General features: G+C 43.6%; 3 protein-coding genes across 4 annotated transcripts; 1 reads left to right on the forward strand and 2 right to left on the reverse strand.

Annotated features, from left to right (window-relative positions):
• The first annotated feature begins 3,419 nt into the window (after positions 1-3,419).
• On the forward strand, positions 3,420-5,892 carry LOC133925028 (polyphenol oxidase, chloroplastic-like). 2 transcript variants are annotated; one of them, XM_062370834.1, is made up of 4 exons: positions 3,420-4,249; positions 4,418-4,679; positions 4,800-5,132; positions 5,309-5,892. In XM_062370834.1, the coding sequence occupies exons 1-4, from the start codon at positions 3,672-3,674 to the stop codon at positions 5,561-5,563; spliced, it is 1,428 nt and encodes a 475-aa protein (XP_062226818.1). In that variant the 5' UTR covers positions 3,420-3,671; the 3' UTR covers positions 5,564-5,892. The 2 variants fall into 2 exon arrangements, with proteins under 2 accessions (XP_062226818.1, XP_062226817.1); XM_062370833.1 differs by having other exon boundaries at positions 4,800-5,892.
• Positions 5,893-6,284: 392 nt separating this feature from the next.
• LOC133925027 (starch synthase 3, chloroplastic/amyloplastic-like) lies at positions 6,285-15,356 on the reverse strand. The gene is made up of 16 exons (XM_062370832.1): positions 14,921-15,356; positions 14,334-14,397; positions 12,743-14,251; positions 12,009-12,223; positions 11,591-11,861; positions 10,123-10,298; positions 9,940-10,047; positions 9,221-9,330; positions 8,766-8,868; positions 8,301-8,471; positions 8,064-8,192; positions 7,540-7,722; positions 7,309-7,440; positions 7,115-7,226; positions 6,910-7,033; positions 6,285-6,830 (listed from the first exon to the last, which is right to left on the reverse strand). The coding sequence occupies exons 1-16, from the start codon at positions 15,014-15,016 to the stop codon at positions 6,698-6,700; spliced, it is 3,636 nt and encodes a 1,211-aa protein (XP_062226816.1). The 5' UTR covers positions 15,017-15,356; the 3' UTR covers positions 6,285-6,697.
• Positions 15,357-18,799: 3,443 nt separating this feature from the next.
• Positions 18,800-19,420, reverse strand: LOC133923663 (protein STRUBBELIG-RECEPTOR FAMILY 3). Its single transcript, XM_062368952.1, has one exon. The coding sequence runs from the start codon at positions 19,371-19,373 to the stop codon at positions 18,990-18,992; it is 384 nt and encodes a 127-aa protein (XP_062224936.1). The 5' UTR covers positions 19,374-19,420; the 3' UTR covers positions 18,800-18,989.
• Positions 19,421-20,100: the final 680 nt, after the last annotated feature.

The following is a 20,100-nucleotide window of genomic DNA, read 5'->3' on the forward strand; positions in this document are numbered from 1 at the left end:
CATTAATACATTCGGTCAGAAGATGTCAAAATGATTGATTTTGTTATTATAATCGAGAATGAAGTATAGCCGAGATGATTAGAGCGGTCACGCGCCAGCGTCCGCTATGAGGTCGTGAGTTCGAGTCATGGTTACCACATACAAGCAAAAATCCCAGGACATGTACGAGAGCAGCGTGATTATTCGAGTGCTTCTAGTTGCAAAACAAATTTCTTGCTTTTCTTTTTACCTAAAAAGTTTGAATCAGAAAACCATATCAATATCGGTTGATGACTCCAACCAGTACTCATAGTTGAATCTATTTGTTAACTAGTTTTTTTTAGCAAATCGGTCAGATTTCGGTGCGTTGGATCAATATTACGATTAGTACACTCGATAAATCTGGGTTCCTCCTGTGGATCATTTAGCCCAAAGGCATCGGTAGTCAGGTCCTCTTTACTGTAGTTTGTGCTGTCGTGTCCTCTCCCTGGAGAGTTCAGAGTGACATGTCTTTCAGCGAGTTCAAGCAAGAGGAGGGAGAACGAAGGGAGTTGAGTAAGGATTTTCTGGGCTGTTTCTTCTTCTTTTTTTCTTTCTACTAATCTGGACTAATTGAAAGGTGCAGATTTGTTCTATTCACATTGTATTCGTCGTGACCTTGCGTATGTGTCTTGCCTCTACTGCTGGGTGATCGAAGGCGACAGCTCGTGCTGTTGTCTTAGGGTTTGTTATTTTCTTGGTTGGTTTTAATTTAAAGTGTAGTTGTTAACACGAATGCTAAATCTTACTCAGTGTTTTAGGGGGCTTCAACTCTTAATTTTATAGCCATAGGATTTCGTTGTGAGTTGTGCTCAAGGGGCTGGGGTTTGGTGTAAGAAAAATTCATGTGTTATTAGACCTTCTAACACCTGTTTGTTTTTATACCTACAGTTACAAATAGTTCATATATGAGTTGTGTTTAGTTTGTATTGGAGTTCTAATCATTTTTAATGATATTTTCAAGTAGTGTTGGTGTAAATAAAAAAAATTCGGTCTTGGAATCCCCGAGAAACTACCGATTTCTCAGTAAAACTTAGTGCTATTGCTTGGTAAATTTCTATATCCAATCGCTGCTCAAAAATCATTTTCAGTTACACCAGACTACGGCTCCATTTGGCATTGCGGTGGCCTTTCAAAAGTGCTTATTTATTTCTATTTTTAATGTGCAGTTGCTAGATGGAAGTTTCTTTTTATGATTTGTAAAAATCACACAAAGAATAACAAATATTACTCTAACTAACTAGATTCTACCCAGTGCAGCTTAACAGCCGCAAACAGACCCTAAGATCGATCAATCGAATTCATTCTTGCAGCAGAGGATGAAATTAACTTCAATCCTTGGAGCTGAACGATGTTGGTGTTGTACCTATTCTAATCCTAGCGTTCTCGCAATTGTGTTTCGTGCATCTTCTCCTTCTTTCCTCGGACCCGTTTAAACAGGCTCTATAGCTGTTTTTGTTTAGTGGCCGATCTGTTAGGTTCGATCAATTTGCAAACACAACAAACAAGAAGCAACTCGTTAAGGCATTGTACATCTATAGCTTGTTCTATCTAATCCAGTGGTTGAAAATTTGACTGAAAAAAAAAACTATCATATACACAGTCCCATTCTATGGACTACGCGTGCCCCTTCTGCAAAGGGCTAATTTTCCTTTTTAGCATTGGTTTCGAAATTTTATGTCCTTTCCAAAATTTTATTTGTTTTCTAAAAAGATGAAAGGTCGGCAGGGATGGTACCGAGCGATTTTTCCGAGCGGCGATGTGGTCAGGTTTGGCGCCATCTCCTTGGGCGTTTCACCGATACATATTGAGGTAGAAGCACAAGCAACGAATGGCTAGCGGTGTGTGTCATCACAAAGAAAGATTCTCAAGTAACCAAGGTCGACCAAAATGGTCCTGCCGTTCATTCGTTCCATAGCCATCTCAACTCTGAACCGCAGAGCACGACCAAGCAAAGCTAAATTAGCATTCGAGTACCTGCGCATCCTTTACACGTAGTACTTATATTTCATCGTGTCGTAATAATACTTTACAGATGTATGGATCTCCCTTTCTGACCCGAAGATATTGTAGAGTTATCGGTGTTCTTTGGAAGAAAAAAACAATGCTGCAGACGCCTCCTTTTACAGCACCGTTTGAATTGCCGACATTTATCTTCAACGTAGATCTCAAAGCGGTGGATGAGATTTACTTAACACTGATAATATATGTTAAGTAATAAGCATATATAATAATTATTTATTTAGACAAGATACACTGTTTTGAGATTAATATTGAAGATAGATGTAAGTAATGTAGGAGAAGGCGTCTATATAACCGCCGTATAGAATTTTTTCCCGTGTTGTTTTCAGCGGGATCCTGATATTGCACCTTTAGAAGAAGAAAGATAAGCTTCTAAAGAAACCAAACAATCCCTATAGATGAACACAATACGATGAAACACATATACCTCAGTACGGCCATTCTCCAAGTCGACATGAGTTTCCCCAACTCGATTCGGCCTACTCCACTTTGATTATATGTTTTTGCAACTCAATCTGTGGCGTCCTTCTTATATGGCTACGTCGTTCCCCAACTCAAAACCAACAAGATTACTGCCCATGTAACCTTGGCTGAGGGACATCATGACTAGGTTAGCGAGAGATCCAGCTAATGAATTGTGCCTACTTTAATTCGCGGATCATGTCCTGGTAGATCTAATGGTATGATTTTTCTCTAGGCTACTAGATCTTGTGAATCTGAGAAAGGTGACGCGAGTTTGATCCTTAACCTCTTCCAGCGAGGAGTTAGATTCAAGACGTTGGCTACTGCGGCTATCCTATAGATAGGTTTTCTTGTCAGAGTTGGAAAAAGTTTTGACTCAATCCGGTTTTGACGATCTGATTCGTTGAGCTATTGTGCGGACATGTGAAGAACAACGTAAGTTACTAAAGGTGAAGAAGAGGACATGGTTATGTTGTTTTTGTAGTTCCTTTATTTCTCAGGGACCTCGATGTAATATGAGTATGCATTTTTTCCATTTTTAATATAGTTCCAACCCCATTCCAAAAGAGAGAGAAAAGAACAGGGCCTTGATTTGCTCGCCTCGGTGTGGCCAAGCTTTGGGTTAGTGGGTTAGTTTTGCAACAACAAAAAAAAGCGTTTTTTTTCTTCCATAAATGGCCCCGAATTTTGGCTTGGCACATGAGTGCCAATTTATCGGGGTCTAAACGAATTCTAGCAAACTTGATTTGAGCACAAACCCAACGCACCCTACGTTCCTATAGCTGCCACAGGATCCACTTTAACCGCACATCTTACCTAACTAGTCTCTTACGTAGGAGGAGTACCTCTCTAGTCTGTAGTACGTACTAGCCATGTCATGTCGCAACCCCGCTTCAATTACTGGTTACCATATTTCTTGGCTTCTTCAATGCACGTAATTATCGTGCACTCTCTTCCCGTACCGTGACTGAACGTGCCTGCCAAGTGCCAACGATCCCAAGTTCGACACATGTACAAGTGAGTGCAGCTCAAGCATCGAACGTAAACGAACAGTGAAACCAAGCACATGAGTTCACGCACGCACTGTATATATAATAGCACTATGCACGCCATGGCACGGCTATGATATCACGAGTTCACAACAGAGTACGTCCAGCTCGAGCAGCGCCATGGAGAGCGCCGCAATGCCACGAAGTGTTGTTACCTACCCTCGCGTGCCATGCAGCCTCCAGACGCTTGGCTGCAACCTTCTCCTCCGCACGAGCAAAGCGACGAAACCACCGCGCCTCTCGTGCAGGGCCACCGGCGGCCGCGTCGACCGCCGCGACGTGCTCCTCGGCCTCGGCGGGGCGGCGGCCGGCCTCGCGACGACGCACCCTGGCGCGCTCGCGGCGCCCATCCAGGCGGACCTCCAGAACTGCCAGACGCCCGACATCCCCGCGACGGCAGCGGACCCCAGCTGCTGCATGACGTACCGCGCCGGCACCAGCATCGCCGACTTCCAGCTGCCGCCGGCGTCCTCGCCGCTCCGGGTGCGCCCGGCGGCGCAGCTGGCGGACAAGGAGTACTTGGCCAAGTACGAGAAAGCCGTGGCGCTGATGAAGAAGCTGCCCGACGATGATCCTCGCAGCTTCGTGCAGCAAGCGCGGGTGCACTGCGCGTACTGCAACGGAGCGTACGACCAGGTCGGGTTCCCGGGCCTGGAGATCCAAGTACACAACTGCTGGTTCTTCTTCCCATGGCACAGGTACGAGCATGCCTTTGTGCAATTTCAATTTGGTGTACCGATCAAATCGGTAACTAATAAATTTAGTGTGCACAGCTTCATGCATTTGACAAATTGGACGAGCTGCACCTTTTGTGCTGTGTGCTAAAAGTGATATTAAGTTGCACTGCTTTGACGAATTGGACGCAGGCTGTACACGTATTTCCACGAGAGAATTCTCGGCAAGCTCATTGGCGACGACTCGTTTGCGCTGCCGTTCTGGAACTGGGACGCGCCCGGCGGCATGACGCTGCCGGCGATCTATGCCAACAAGTCTTCGCCGTTGTATGACGAGAGGCGCAGCCCCGCTCATCAGCCACCTTCGTTGCTTGATCTCGACTTCAGTGACACCGACCCCAACATGCCAAGAGATCAGCAAACTGATCAGAACCTGAAGTTTATGTACCGTCAGGCCAGTATAGTAGTATACAGAATAATATGTACACAGCATGCACAAAATTGACACTCCAAATTAACCTGGGCGAAATTGATCATTGAGTAACGCACAATCATATTTGTACACATGCATCAGATGGTTTCGAGCGCCAAGAAGAGGGAGCTATTCCTGGGGCAACCCTACCGCACCGGCGACGCGCCGGACCCGGGCGCGGGCTCCCTCGAGAACGTGCCGCATGGCCCGCTCCACGGCTGGGTCGGCGACCCGAGGCAGCCGAACGGCGAGGACATGGGCAACTTCTACTCCGCGGGGCGCGACCCGGTGTTCTTCGCGCTCCACAGCAACATCGACCGGCTGTGGCACGTCTGGCGCGGCCTCAGCCCCAGCAACACCGACTTCACCGACCCCGACTGGCTCGACGCCAGCTTCCTCTTCTACGACGAGGAGGCCCGCCTCGTCCGCGCCCGCGTCCGCGACTGCCTCGATACGGCCGCGCTGCGCTACACGTACCAGGACGTCGGCCTGCCGTGGCTGAACGCCAAGCCAACCAAGACAGCCGGCACGCCGGTGCCCGCCACGGGCGCGCTCCCGGCGAAACTGGACAAGACCGTGAGGGTGGCCGTGACGAGGCCCAGGGTCTCCAGGAGCCAGAAGCAGAAGGCCGAGGAGGAGGAGGTGCTGGTGGTCGAGGGGATCAAGATCGCCGACCATTCCAGGTACGTCAAGTTCGACGTGTACGTGAACCAGTGCGAAGGCGGGGCCGGGACGGCGGCGGCCGAGTGCGCGGGGAGCATGGCGCTCACGCCGCACGTGATCCGGCACAACAACAAGAAGGCCGGCTCGGTCAAGACGGTGGCGAGGTTCGGCATCACCGACTTGCTGGACGAGATCGGAGCTGACGGGGACAAGACGATAACCGTGTCGCTCGTGCCGAGGTGCGCCGGCGACGTGGTCACCGTGGGCGGCGTCAGTATCGAGTACGTTAAGTGAAGCATTAGTATGTGTTATCGTCTCTGCTTATGGGATATGGGAGACCGGGTGTGGTCCTTTTCTATCGACGAGCCTATACGTGGTTGGAGTCGCGAAGAAGAGCTCGACAAGTAGCCGGGCTTGTGCTTGTACGTACCGGTAATATATGCACGATTGGTGACTGAATAAGTACGATTTTAAGTAGCGATAATGTTCTCGTGTCTTGTTTGGTGAATGGGACTGGGTAAACACTTTGTCTTGGAGTGTGAGGCCGCGTACGTTCACGAGGCTGAGCAGAGGGCAGAAGCACGTTGCTGCATAAGGTGAACTCGGCAGCCGGCGTGACATCGAGAACCTGGGAGTTCATGGCCCCTCGTGTTGGCGGCATGGCCCCGCGGGTGGAGAGGGGGTCATGTTGGCCGCGCGGGTCGGGTTCATCACAAATTTCCCCCCACTATCCACGGGTCATGTATGAACCCATGTCATTGTACTGTAATATCTGGGTCAGAGGTCTGTGAGAAATGCAGAAAACTTAACCAAGATTAAACATAGCATTATAGCATCATAACTGTTGATGGTGAAGTTAGATAAGTGCACAGGTAAGCTTCTGCTTCTCGATGGTTAACGCTGACAGTGGCAGACACTTGCAGATAACACGAGAAGGCAGGTTATTGAGTCCATCATATACTATTTGGTAGTATGAAGTTGTGTCTTCAGAAACTACAGAGAGCATCGACTCTAAAATCTACAGCTTAACATGCAAAATATGTACATCTGAAAGACTAACGAACTGTAAAAGATATTTGCACCCGACAAAGATACATGTTTGCAAAACTGTTCTTTCACCTGAATGAGCTTTTGCGTGCCACAAAATGTGCAGTGTTGTTGTAAACTCAAGCCATCGCTGGGCAGAGGGCTGTGAGCTGTTACGGATGGCGGGGATGTAGAAGCCAGTATTCTTTTCTCCCCATTGCTATTTTGACAAAAGAATGGGTACCGACAAGGACATTCACTGATGCTTGAAACCTGGGAAAACCAAATCTGTTCTCCCCGTCATTAAGGTCTCAGTTTTTGCGAGCAGAATGATACAGTTCCATGTAGTCCAGAGCAGGTCTGTTCCATGACCAATCTTGCTCCATTACCCTCTTGCAAAGGGAGTTGAACCAATCGCGAGCGTCGTAAAATGTGGTTATTGCTCTGAAATAAAATGACGACAGATGGAATCAATAATGATACAACATTACAGTTTGTGCAACTCTTGATTGATTATACTTGCCTGTCGAGAGCATAATCCACACCATTCCTGTCGGCACCTTCGAAACTGAATCCGTTTGGTTCAAGGCCTTGTGCCTTAGCCCGATCCTTATCATTGTCCACGTCGAATACGGTGTCATAAAGGCCTGCAGAATGCACGATACACCTTTTAATGTCAACTTGAAAGGCAATGCCATGGAATATAAACATTCCAGACATATACTCACCTCCAGTTTTTCGAACAATTGGGATGGATCCATATCGCATAGCAATAAGCTGAGTTAAACCACAAGGTTCAAAGAGGGAAGGAACAAGAATGAAGTCCGCACCAGCATATATCTGCAATAGGATCATAAATTCAGTACTCATCAATTTTCCAATTCTAATACAAGGGGCTACTGGCAGGGGATCCGAAACTAACCAAATGCGACAGTGGCTCGTCATAGGTTAAACAAAGCTTCGCCCGACCATGATATTCACCATGCAGTTTACTGGCTAAGTCTGTAAAGTCACCTTGTATGCGAGGATCTGGAGCTGAACCTAGCAAAACCACCTGTTGTTGAAAGACAACATGCTTCAGTTCTGAACTGAACATAGCATAAATGATAAAATGACAAACTTGCAAGCAATATCTGTGAGCAAGGGATGAGACCTGTCCATTGCGTTCGAGAGTTCGATAAATTGCATGTTTGATAAGGTGGATTCCCTTCTGGACTGTTAGACGAGTGATGATTCCAACAACAGGAGTATCAGTTTGCTGTAATCCAAGCTTCTGCTGCAATGCCTTTTTTGCAGCACTCTTGCCCTCGACAACATTCTCGGATGTATAATGGACCTGAAATAGAATGCAGCAAAAAAGTTGAGCTAGAAAATGTTCACAATAAAAGGTTGAATTATTGGTCTATAGCCAACATAAGTGAAGTCTGATAGTGGTAGTGGTAAACAGACATCAAATTCAAATTATTTGCAATAGAATTATTCAGCTTCGCAAAGCTTGAGATGTTCGTAACCTCCCAGACAAATTAGAAAATAAATAGGATGTCCTAGGATAAAATAAAAGGAAATGTAATTGCAGCTGCACTGTTTCCGCAAGTTCACAAAATCAAAGCAGGTAGTAAATGGCTAAATCCATATATACAAAATATGTATGAATGCACTCATTGATGATTAGTGTACCGGAATAAACTTGTCAGTATATGGATCCCAAATATTGGGATCAATTCCATTTCGAATGCCATGGAATTTGAAGGACTGAGGGGCAATAGCTCCATGTCCTGCCACTTCCCTCGAATACGTGTCAGAAACCTGGAAGGGATGCCAAAACAGTTCAAATCAGATAAACAGGAGCATGGTTGAGCAATACGAAGGATTTGTACAACAAACAACAACAAAAAAGAAAATAAAGGTACTCACAGTTGTAGCTTTATCACAATGTGTCATTGCCTTGCCAATGTGATGTGCTCCAAACTCAAGATTGTGGATGGTAAATACAACCCGACCGTTTGTCAGCCCATTAAGAGCATACTGTTCCTTGTATAGCCAAGCAACTGGAGCACTTGACCAATCATGACAATGTATGATATCCTGCCAAAATAACGGCACATCAACCCCATGAGAAGTTGAGGGGAAAAAGAGCAACCAACAAGGTAACAGAACAGAACACGTGCAGTCCACAGCTTTTAAAAAAGACAGCTTCTGTTTGAAATAATTTCGTAAATAGAAAGTGGAAAATGACTCCACTATTAGCATAAGATGAGATAACAGAATAAACTATCATCATGCACCAACGACATGAGGAAAGAGCAAATGTCATGGGAAAAGACCTAGATAAACATCAATAATGTAAAAGAGGTCTTGCTGAACAAATCTTGTACTTACCGGAGAAGATCCACTCTGCAGGAGAAACTCCAGAGCAGAATGACAGAAGAAGCCAAATCTACTCTCATCATTCTTCCCATAGACACATCCAACCCAAAACATCCTGCAGAAAGAAATGTCAACATATGATCTAGAGTTAAATTTCCACACAACTCTAGTCATGCTCAACTCAATGATGAGAGGCACAGCAATACAAGATAGAACAAAAATACAAACAAGAAACCAATCAATGCACTGAATTAAAATAGAACAGCATCTTACAGCAAACCCTATTGCAGCATAAAAGATTTATTAGAGGCAACATTCAGATTTTTCTGAGGACATCATCAACTGAAACACAAGGCAAGACTACAAAAGAGTACTCAGCTAAAAGAAATCAAAATAAATGACAATGCAGTCAATGACAACTGACAAATAGAATATGCTGGTAAAGTGGAGAATAAGGTGCTACATACCCATTTTGTGGTTCCAAGAAATAAACAGGAAGGTCTTCAACCTTACCAAACCATACTTTTATCTCTGTACCACCCCAAGCAAAACTTTGACGGTAATGTAAATCCTTCACCTGTGCCAAAAGAAATGCAACTTGATGAGGAAAATCGATACCTCAAGACTATGGAACTACTCACACGTAAATATGAAAAAGATAAAAGGTGTTGCAGATTAACATGCAGAAACAATATCGAAAGCATACTTCATCAAGTAAAAAAAAGGGGTCATTTTAGACATCAACACAGCTCCAAAATGTGAATTTGGAAAGTAATTTCTATTGTAACAAAATTATATAACATAACAAAATTATATAACTATGGAACTAATTTCTGAGACGAATTTATTCATATTATTTTCAAATGTCCAAACTCAATTTTTTAAATAAAAATATCGATAGCCAGAGTTTAAATAGTTTGACTGCATGCAACCTTTTAACCAGTATTTTGTGACAGGAGGGAGTAATTAATTTTAATCCTCCAAGAAATTACAAGTTAAGAAAGAAACAATCCACAGAACATTACACTCACTGTGTCACAGTAGAATTATGTGCTGTTAAATTATAAGGAACTAAACTTCATCATAAGTGAAAAAGGCGCCGCAGGACTGAAAAGAAAGAAAAGGAAAAGAGAAAAAGAAAGAGAACAGAAGGAACAGGATGATTCACATCAGTAGGCAAACTTACAATGCTTAGGTTTAAACAATCATATTTCGGAAGAATAATCTCAACGTTGTGGCCCAAATCTTGAACAGCTCGTGAAAGGCTTGTAACAACATCGCCAAGACCTCCAACCTGTGCCCACATTGGTCATTGTTGGATATGCCATCATTTTGTGCATCACAAAATATGGGGCAAATGTAAATTTACCTTTGCAATAGGAGCCATTTCTACTGCAACGTGCACAATGTGCATAGGAGGTTCCTTTGCAACAGAATCAGACACAGGAATATGATAGTCCATCCCATGCCTATTGTCATATATTCCACCTTCTTCCGACTCAGAGAAAACAAAGTCCATCATATAAGCATCCAAGGGAACCCTGACTGAGAAATGAGCATATCACTTAAGGGGAAACAATAAATATTGATCAATATTGGCAACAATGGTTCAAAAACATGTGGTAAAAATGAATTTTCATAGGCTTGAGAAAAAGGTGGCAGTGCTTATCAGGATTGTATAATGCATGGAGCAAGAGTTTGGTCTCCTCCAGCAGAATTTTAAAGAACTTACTAAAGGAGGATATCCGCTATGAAAGTATATGTTAGGATAATCATCCACTGAGAGGATAGCCAGGGACGTCGACTGCTAAGGGAGGGACTATAGATTGAGGAGACTTAGAACATTGGAGAAGACATAGGAGAAGGGGACTGGGACTAGATTGATTTCTCTTGCTTGACTACAAAGGATAGCAGCCGTGTGCCTTATATAGGCCTACAAAGATCTCATTCAAATCCAATTCTAACTTATCTCTAATCTTATCTCTAACTCTTATCAGATTTATACTAACCGATCTCTAATCCTATTTTTAACTAAATCTGATTCAATCTAACACACCAATCTAACTAACCCTATAGCTAACCAATCTAATCGCGTACCATAGTACCGTGGCTGAACAGTACCACGCGTGAGCCATAATTTCAGCACCTAACAACTTCACCCCTCCTTGCAAGACAGCTCGTCCTCGAGCTGTGGTGGCAGGCATGGCGATGTAGATCCCTCCACGGCTCGAGCAATAGAACCCTCGTTGGATTCGGAACCTGACAACTTTGATACCAAATGATAGGATAATCATCTGTCAGGAGGATAGCTGGGAGGCGTTGACTGCTAGGGGAGAGATTGGACTATAAATTGGAGAGACTTACAACATTGGAGGAGCCATAAGAGAAGGGGATGGGATTACATTGATTTTTCTTACTTGATTACAACGGGTGTCGGCCGTGTGCCTTGTATAGGCCTGCAAAGTCCTCGTTCAAATCCAATTTTAACTTATCTCTAACTCTGATCTGATGTAAACTAACCGATCTCTAATCTTATATCTAACTGAATCTAATTCAAACTAACACACCAATCTAACTAACTCTATTGCTAACCAATCTAATCACGTGCTACAGTACCGCTTCTGAACAGTACCACGATTGAACAGTATTCCAGTGCCTAACAGTATATCAACTAGTTCATCCAAATCCATTGAGGTCCAACACCATACAAGATAGATTCCACAAGTAGATTTGGGGAAAACTACTCTGAAAGGCCATTTTGGTTACTTGATTGTGAAATTAGTTCAAAAATGTGTCCAAGAAAAAGATATTATGATATAATGTAAGTACACACACACCTGTTGCTCGTAAGTGTGAACCATTCTCTGCATTCACCATCTTTTGCGGTGGTAAGGGACCGCTTGGATGAGTCCAACGGTTAAAGGAACATCTGAACCAAACCTCTGGCTTTCCGTTCAGCACTGTGTTAGAAGGATTATAAAGCACGTCCACAGTGGTTCCTGCACGTACTTCAAGTGGCTCAGTGTACACGATGTGTTTCTGTGAGAGCAGAAACGCCCTCATAGTCTTATCCTTCATCTCAGCTTTCAATTTTGCAGATCTCTCAGCCTATGTGGAAAAAAAGGCAACAATAGAAAGATCTTCCTTGAGTTATGTTGTTGAAAGAGTGTCAAAATCATTGCTTCTTGTTTGATAAGTCTCCAAGTACAAATAGGTACATTGATCCATTATATGCAATGATTATTTTGAACTAACCTTTATTCGATCCGCATCCTCCCTTTCTCTTCGCTCTTTCTGAAGCCGTCTAAAGATCCTATGTTCTTCTTCCACCCAAAAAAGGTCCTCTGATATGTTATTTGGAACAATAGCATGGAAATCTTGCCGTCCATTGTTATCATAATTCCTTGCATTCCCAGGTGGCCCATCAGCAAAAACCCAGTCCAAAACCAATGCCCTTTCGGGTAATGTAACTATATATGGAGTTAAGTCAAATGTAAGTTTTATGCACAATAGACAAATAGCAACTAAACACCAAAGATCAAGCAGAAGATAGATCTTAAAATAAATACATATTACATAACATGTACCTGAATAAACAACCTTCAGTAGGTAACTTCAACACATAAGGATTTCAAGTTACCATACTTCTTTTATGCGTTGGACAATTTTAACTTGTTGCAGTACAATCTATGCCAAATTAAATGGTTCCTTCCATTGTTTTTTTATGACGTTTTAGAACCTTTTGCTCAAACTTTATAAAATATAGCCATCCAAATTTTAGAGCTATGTAGATTGGCCATATTGAACACTGTAACACTAGAGTTTCATTAAAAGGAATTTCTAATACTGTGTTATGTCAATATGTAATATAACAAGTAATGGTCAAAGTAAAATCTAGGATGATGAATATTGTGAAAGAAGAGGACATCATCTAAAATCGAACAGAGGGAGTATCATGAATCCTAAGGGATGCAAAGTATGAAACATACCATCTGCATACCACCAATCACCATCTTTTTCATATGACTTGACAAGTCTTTCAGCAATTGAGAGTCCATCGATCCAGTTGTTGTAACTTCCATGCATCCAAATCTCAGTGTTATGCATTAGAGGTCTCGAGCTTCTGTTATAGTACAATCTAACCCTGTCCCCTCCTCTATAAGTGTTTGGTTCTATGTACCATATGTTATCAGCATATCTGCTGGCCAAACTCAATGTCTGGTGCAATTTACTCTTCTTCATCTCAATCTCAGACTTAGCTTGTGCCTTGTCAGCCTCCATTGCAGCCCTTTCTTCCTCCCTCCTGCGCTCCTCCTCAGCTTGTCTTCTCCTTTCAGCTTCTGCTGCAGCAAGCCTCTCAAGTTCCTTTCGCTTTTCTTCAACCAAGAAGTCCTCAAATGAGTGTTCATCTGTGTCACTTTCTATTTCAAGGAAAAAATCATTATAATTGTTGTTTTCATAGACAGTGCCACTGTTAAAGAATACAAAGTCTAATCTGTATGCCTGCTTGGGAATGTAGAGTTTACAACACCACCAATCCCCTCTTAATTCGCTTTTATGCAATTTTTCAGTGAAAGGGTTCCATCTCCATCCATTGAATGCTCCTTTTATAAAAACATCAGGCTCACTAGCTAAGGCTGACATGCTACGATTTAAGTAAACATCGATCATCGAATCAGCCTTCACTACTTCAGGAAAAACAAAACACTTGTTCCCAATCGAATAATTCTCATCAGCAAGCTTTTCAAGCCTCCTCACTAGCACTTCTGGATCCACGGCATCCTCTACTGGTGCTTGCATATCTGGTTCATATTGTTCTTGATCTCTGGTTATCCTCAATTCATCTTCAGCAACCGGAAGCTCTTCCTCTGCATCACTACTAATCCCCACCCCATCTTCTGACAAATCAAATTGTTCTCTCTCAATATTCTTGCTGGTTGCTTTTTCTTCTGCTGCTTCAGTGATATCCTGTCCACTAACTATGATGGTTTCTTTTGCTGGATATCCTCCGATGGCCTCAAAGAACGACTGGCTTTCTTTGGGAACACCCACGACTGATTGGTCTTGTCCACGAACACTCGCAAGTGATGAAGGTTCAGGTTTTGAACTTACTAGTGCACTTATTTTACCACGATACTCATCAAGTTTTCTGTCAATTGATTCATCATCCATGGATGTGGAAGACAAAGCTGAAGATTGATTTTGGTCAGCCTCTTCTTTGGTCCCAACTTCCTCATCAGCATCCACCTCCTCCTTTTTTGCACTGCTCGAAACGTTTCCTGGCAATTCCACCTCAGAAGATTCTTCTGCAGTACTTGTCTGCTCTGTTGCTTCGCCACGGAGTGTCCCATTGCTTCTGCTAAGATCACCTTCATCGGTGCTGCTTTGTTCTATCTTCTTCGTGCTGGATTCCGCAGTAGGTCTTGAGGCATACCCTCTAGAAGCAGTGCCTTTAGGCTTAGGGGTCGATGTTCTCCTTGGATTCCTCCTAGGATAATCTGAATAATGAGATGTTAGGAAAACATGAGCTGAGCATTATGACCAATAGACTCAGGCTTTTAGTAAAATCGTTCCTCAAACCTGAACTTGATGCCATGCATCGGACAAGCCTGCCTCTTGTAAGTCTGCTGCACCTTATGATGGACTGTAGCAGAAAATGGTAGGAAATTGTCAGAAAATGGTAGAAAACTGTAAATGTTTTGATGCAGTAGAATCCTTTTTTTTTCTGAACTATTACTCGGATGCACTTTGAAAACATTACTGGAGCATAAACCTCAAGTATCTCGAAATTCAAACCATAGCAACCCAAATGCCCAAATTTATAAACACTTCCGTGACTGTAACTGCAACCCACAAGAACCAAAGAATGCTCAAAAGGGGAGCTAAATTGTCACGAAGTTCACCTCAGACGATAAAGCCCCTGAAGGAGCAACCTTTCCCGTAGTAGATCGACTGAAACAAATTCCACACCCGAAAAATCACTCAAGAAATGGAAAGAAACTGACACTTAAGGCAATCAAGCAACCGGCCAGCCCACCTCACCTCCCATTCCGAAAGCGCATGATTTTTCCCGTATGGTGCCAATCAAAACCCTCCCCAAGAACAACACGGACTGGAAAGCAAAAGCTCAAACAAAACTAATAGGAACCGAACAACTCAGAACACACCTGCGCGAGGCCAGTGGCGACGGCGGCCGGCCGGACGACGAGCACCGGCCGACCCCGGGAGCAGAGCGGGCTGTGCGCCCAGAGAGCCATCTCCATTGCCGACGACAAAGCCTCCCTCCCCCGATCTCCTCTCCTCGCTACAGAAAAGAAATTGCTTGCCCCTTTTCTTTCTTATTTAATAACTCCAGCCTCGAAATGCGGCAGCCGCGCTGTCTGGACGCTAGAAAGGCTCGGCCGCTCGATCGAAAAAAAAGAAAGGCTCTTGCTTTCCCGTGCGCGCATGTGTGATTGTGTGGCAAAATTCAGCGATCTTTTATTGGGATTGTCTCAACTTTCGCCCTCATCTTCTTGCGGCCAGAAAGATTTCTGCGAGAAGAAGTGTGTGGAGGGGATTGGGGCTTCGCATCGGCTGCTCAGGCATGCCCCCACGCGCAGAGAGGCGCATGCAAGGCAACAATCTCAACGGGGCCCGTTAGAGCGCGGGCCCGGGCTGCGTTACAAGGTTACAGAGAGGTGTGGGCCAGGGTAGTGCCCACGGACGGCTGTTCTTGGTCGGGAAAGATATGGAACGGGGCCTCGGATTGACGGACGAAGGACGAGTCGTGTTGCTTTCGCATGGCGCTGGATGTGCTGGGCATCTCCCTGCCAAATTCCGGAACATTCTGCGTAGATCTCACTCCTCTTTTTTGTTTTTTTAGTTTCACCATTCTGGGCTGATCTCCTTGCCACCTACAATATAACACTGATTTGGTTTATCAAGATTGTGACCTCTACGGCGATAGAGAGTAGGGTGTAGCGTTGAGCGTATCCAAGCACATGATATAGATAATTGAGAGTTATAAACATGTTGGATCTGTTATGGAAAAAGGAACAGATTTAATCAAAAGATGCTAGTAGTAGTAGATATTGGGTGCGTATGGGTAGAACCGAGATCTCATTCAGCCTACTGTTAACAATGGTATCTAAGTTGTAGGTAACTTATATAAAGTCTTATCAAAATATTGATAATGTGTCTATAACATACGGGATCATGTTTCACATGTTATTAAGATAGTTTAGCGGTATTTTAGCAAAATGAAATAGTGGTGTAGTGATAATTTTCCTTATAAAAATAAACAAAGAAACGTATGTGAGTTGCTTATGTACTCACCTTCTCCGTTTCTCACTTTGCTGTCCAAGGTCCACGAGGCTTCTAGCAGATGGTGCTTGATTCACTGCACGTTTAGGTCTTAATCAGTTCGTTGATTAGCATTTCCTCTCCAGTTTTCAGTAAAATGACAGGAAGTGGTGTGGCTTCTCCTTATCCTAGCTCTGCTCCTGATTGCCAAGTGTAAGCAAGTAAAGGTATATCGTCTAAGTAAACACTCAACGGGTTCTCGAAAAGTTGGGACACAAGGGAAATGGCATCTCAAGAGTCAAATACATTGCCTAACAAAATAATTAATTTTGTTCATCATAAACAATGTAACATCAAACCAGAAATACTCCTATAAGCCTTTCAAAAACGTTTCACTCACCCATGATGTTACACAATTAGAAATTAATGACCAAACTATTAACACTAAAAAAATGGAATATAGAATTTTATGTGCCTTTGAAGTGGTAAAGTATTTCAATGTGATCACGAAAACTTCTACATGCAACAGCAAGACAAACAAGAAAGTTTACACTGAAATCCATAAGGCCCAGCAGACTAGAACCCTCTACTCTTTCTGTCAGGTCCATGCTATAACTCCAACACTCAAACTGAGAGAATATGATTGTACGAACGATCCTTTGAAAGATAATATCACTCACAGTTAGCAGAGATGCAGGACGTTGGATAATTCTGTAAAAGAAAAAAAAAACTATTCCACCTTGAAGTTTCTTTCAGTGTGCAAGTTAAAACCTGGTTAGATATCAGAAAATTCCAAGATCATGGAAACAGCGAGTTTTACCAGATAGTGCTAGTATTCTAACAGTATGCTTCCATGTTCAGACAGGCAACTTCTGCAGAATTCAGTGAGCAGCCCCTAGAGCAACATGGACGACAAAACAGCAAACGCACGAGTATATGACACTGAGCATTAAGACATGCAATAGAGCAAGCGCAGAATGACCAAATTAGGGTACCTAAATATTTGTGAAGTGGAGACCAGAGCAAATGAAATGCACAAAATAATAAAGTGGGGTGTTGACGTGTTGTTGTATAGAATTAGCAAGCATCGACTCAGCATAAACAATAGTCCTGGGGTCATCACATCAGTATCACAGTATTAATACTACTCAAGGGCATGGCCACATAGCTGGTCCACAAATGGTGACAAGATAAGAACAAGAAATATTTCGTCCAAACAGGAAATAGTAGAAGTGTTGAACTAGAAACATAGTTATCAATTCTGTTTCATGTCATGTCCTTCTAAGATTATTAGCAAGCTATACTCAATCCGAAACTTGAGATTTGTTAATACTTTCATGGAGATTGCAATAATGTAAGCATCATTCTCATGACACAGATAGTTACACATTACACCCATAAGCTAGACTACCAGCAGAGAAAAATTGTTAAGACAAAAAGGGTATAGGCCTGAAACGGCTCCTATTAGGGAAGTAATCAAAATGACGGGAGCATGAAGTAATCGAAATGACAGGAGCATTTGCGCATCAACAAAAGGCAGTCAGTATTTTCATTATAGCGAGAAGTGAGTAAGTGTTCGCTAGGCAACTCATTTGGATGTCAGAAACAAGCTGCGAAATTAAGTAGTTCAACACAACTAGTAGTCTAGTACGATATATACAAAATTCAGCATGAGAAGTTCCTGAAGATCAATGTCAAACATAAGATGCAGCAATGGAACAGTCAAACAAATAACTCAAGATGGTAATATGTAAGTTAGGTGGTATAATTCAATTGACGACAAAATCATCAAAGATGGTTTCTTTATTTTGATTCAACAAGGTGCCAATAGCTTCTTGATGTTGGCTAAGTGATTGAATCTTCGCCTTGGAATAAAAGGAATTGGTATTGTTCAATCTAACCTATTATTGGGAATCGGTCCTGCACTTGTCTTATCATACCTTCAACCCCACTGGTTCACTACTGCAATTGTTTATAAACTGAAAAGGATGTGCAGAACACAACAAAGAGGCAAAGTAGGCAAGTAGCAACATTCCTTTTTGGCCTCTTTCCAGGAGATGACAGTATGCAGTCCATCAACTAACTACAAGCAGCTGGTCTGAAATGAAACAATGGTGAAATAATGTTAATGATACGAGTCTTGCATGGCATAATTTTAACATAACAAGTAAGAGATGTACATTCACCTCTGGTCATGGAACAAGCATGATAACTTTGGATGAGGATGATGGTTGCAGATGAATAAGTTGCTAGTCACTGAGCAAGCCTAGGTGACACATGACCGTAAAGATCAAAAGAGGCAACAATGATGAACGATGTTACAATGAAACAAGGAAATTTAGATGCAGACCATGTCTTAACCATCTAAACACTGCAAGCCCCATAAGAGCACATTGAGGTATGCCAAAATTCACCATAAACAGTAGGATGTGAATGAACTGCTAACTAAAAGAGTTCATATAATCTGAATGCAATAAAGTTGAACTGGCATATCAACAAATGGTAAGTGATTAAAGGTAAAACAGGACAAGAGCAAAGCTAACTCAAAGGCAACTCTGACTAGTGCCATTTGTTTAACATCATGTGTGTAGTTACAATCAGAGAAGCATACTAGGCTTAGCCAGATGCTAGGTGTCATATGTAAATCCAGAGTAGAGAAAAGGGAAACCACCCGGATCTTCACATGGATCAACGAGATCACATTCACATGTATCAATGGATGAATCATAAACTAAATAGGAACTGCACATCATACTGCAAATTTTATTTCCCTCGATTTATTGCATTTTCGCATTTCACACCAGGTCTATTCTTCTTTGTCTTTGTTTTCACATCAGGATCAGTACAAACAAGGAAAAAAAATGTAAACACCAAGCTATTGAAGCAAGAGAGGAATAGATCCCCCAAATCTACAAGCCTACCACGACTAATACAACACTACGGCGAGACATTCTAGTGGGCGGCTACCACCATGTCCGGCGAGTTGAGGAACTCGATAACCGCTTCGACGGGCAGGTCGAGGCTCGGCGGCGGCGGCGGCGAGAAGATCACCACGGACTTCGCCGCCGTCAGCTTCTTCCGTTGGGGACACCGCGGCGCGAGGAGCCTCGAGACGGGCACGAAGTACGGCATGACCGTTCCGCCCTCGCCGTCTCCGGCCCCAGGAGGAGGAGGAGGCGGAGACGGCGGCGATGAGGGCGGGGGCATGCGAGAGGTGCGACTCCCGCGGCGGAGCCTGGCGTCGCGGAGGCGGGCTAGGGCCCCGGGGCGGAGGAAGCGGTGGTGGTCGGCGCCTCCGGCTGTGGACGGGGAGCGGGGCTTGCGTGTGGCTGCCATGTGGGTCCGGGATGTCGGTGGCTGATGGATGGATGAGATGTGTTGCTGGAGGCGGAAAGAGCGGGGGTATTTGAAGGGGGCTAGGGTTTTGAGCGGCGGGAGGCGCGAGCTTTGCGAGGGAAAAGTTTTGGTCAAAAAATGCTACGCTTACCGCGTCTTTGCTGTTAGTGCCCTATTGGTTCCATGTCAGGTGGGGCCAGAGAAATGGAGGGCCCGTTAGCAGCGTCATAGCTAGTGGGTGCTTCCGGAGGGAGTTGTTGGGGGGAGCGCGGTTTGAAACGGGACGGCGGCGGCCGGCGTGTGGCGCGTGAGACCAACTGAGCCAGCTTTCCTTTTTCCCCATTTTTCTCCCGTTGCGATTAAACTCGGCCCTCCACTCCCTCGGCCTCGAGAGAAACATTAGACACGGTTCTTAAAACATAAGAGCCCGCCCAGCCAAATTGATCACATCTCTAAAAAATTGATCACGAGCTGTGAATTGAATTCGCCTTTTACACCCTACAACACAACAAAGATATAGCAGTGTCAAGTGTGATCAAATTTTATCAAATAGGAGGCACAAAAGCTGAATAAACTTACGGCATGATTGGTTGGCGTCTAATTTTGCTATAACTAAAGTCATGTAAAGTGTGGTTGCTAAAAAAGTATAGCGAAGAAAATAACTATCACAATTATGACAAAGTTTGGTACCAAAATGAATCTATAACATGTAAGACCAAAAAATAAG

Source organism: Phragmites australis, chromosome 7, assembly GCF_958298935.1.
Source record: "Phragmites australis chromosome 7, lpPhrAust1.1, whole genome shotgun sequence".
Lineage (NCBI taxonomy): Eukaryota > Viridiplantae > Streptophyta > Magnoliopsida > Poales > Poaceae > Phragmites > Phragmites australis.

Coding starts and splice junctions, on each gene's coding strand:
- LOC133925028 (XM_062370833.1), top strand. CDS start 3,672: ATGGAGAGCGCCGCAATGCCACGAAGTGTTGTTACCTACCCTCGCGTG. Junction 4,250..4,417: donor TTCTTCTTCCCATGGCACAG/GTACGAGCATGC, acceptor AATTGGACGCAG/GCTGTACACGTATTTCCACG. Junction 4,680..4,799: donor TGAAGTTTATGTACCGTCAG/GCCAGTATAGTA, acceptor CACATGCATCAG/ATGGTTTCGAGCGCCAAGAA.
- LOC133925027 (XM_062370832.1), bottom strand. CDS start 15,016: ATGGAGATGGCTCTCTGGGCGCACAGCCCGCTCTGCTCCCGGGGTCGG. Junction 14,398..14,920: donor TCGCCACTGGCCTCGCGCAG/GTGTGTTCTGAG, acceptor TTTCTGCTACAG/TCCATCATAAGGTGCAGCAG. Junction 10,299..11,590: donor TTCACACTTACGAGCAACAG/GTGTGTGTGTAC, acceptor CTCATTTCTCAG/TCAGGGTTCCCTTGGATGCT.
- LOC133923663 (XM_062368952.1), bottom strand. CDS start 19,373: ATGGCAGCCACACGCAAGCCCCGCTCCCCGTCCACAGCCGGAGGCGCC.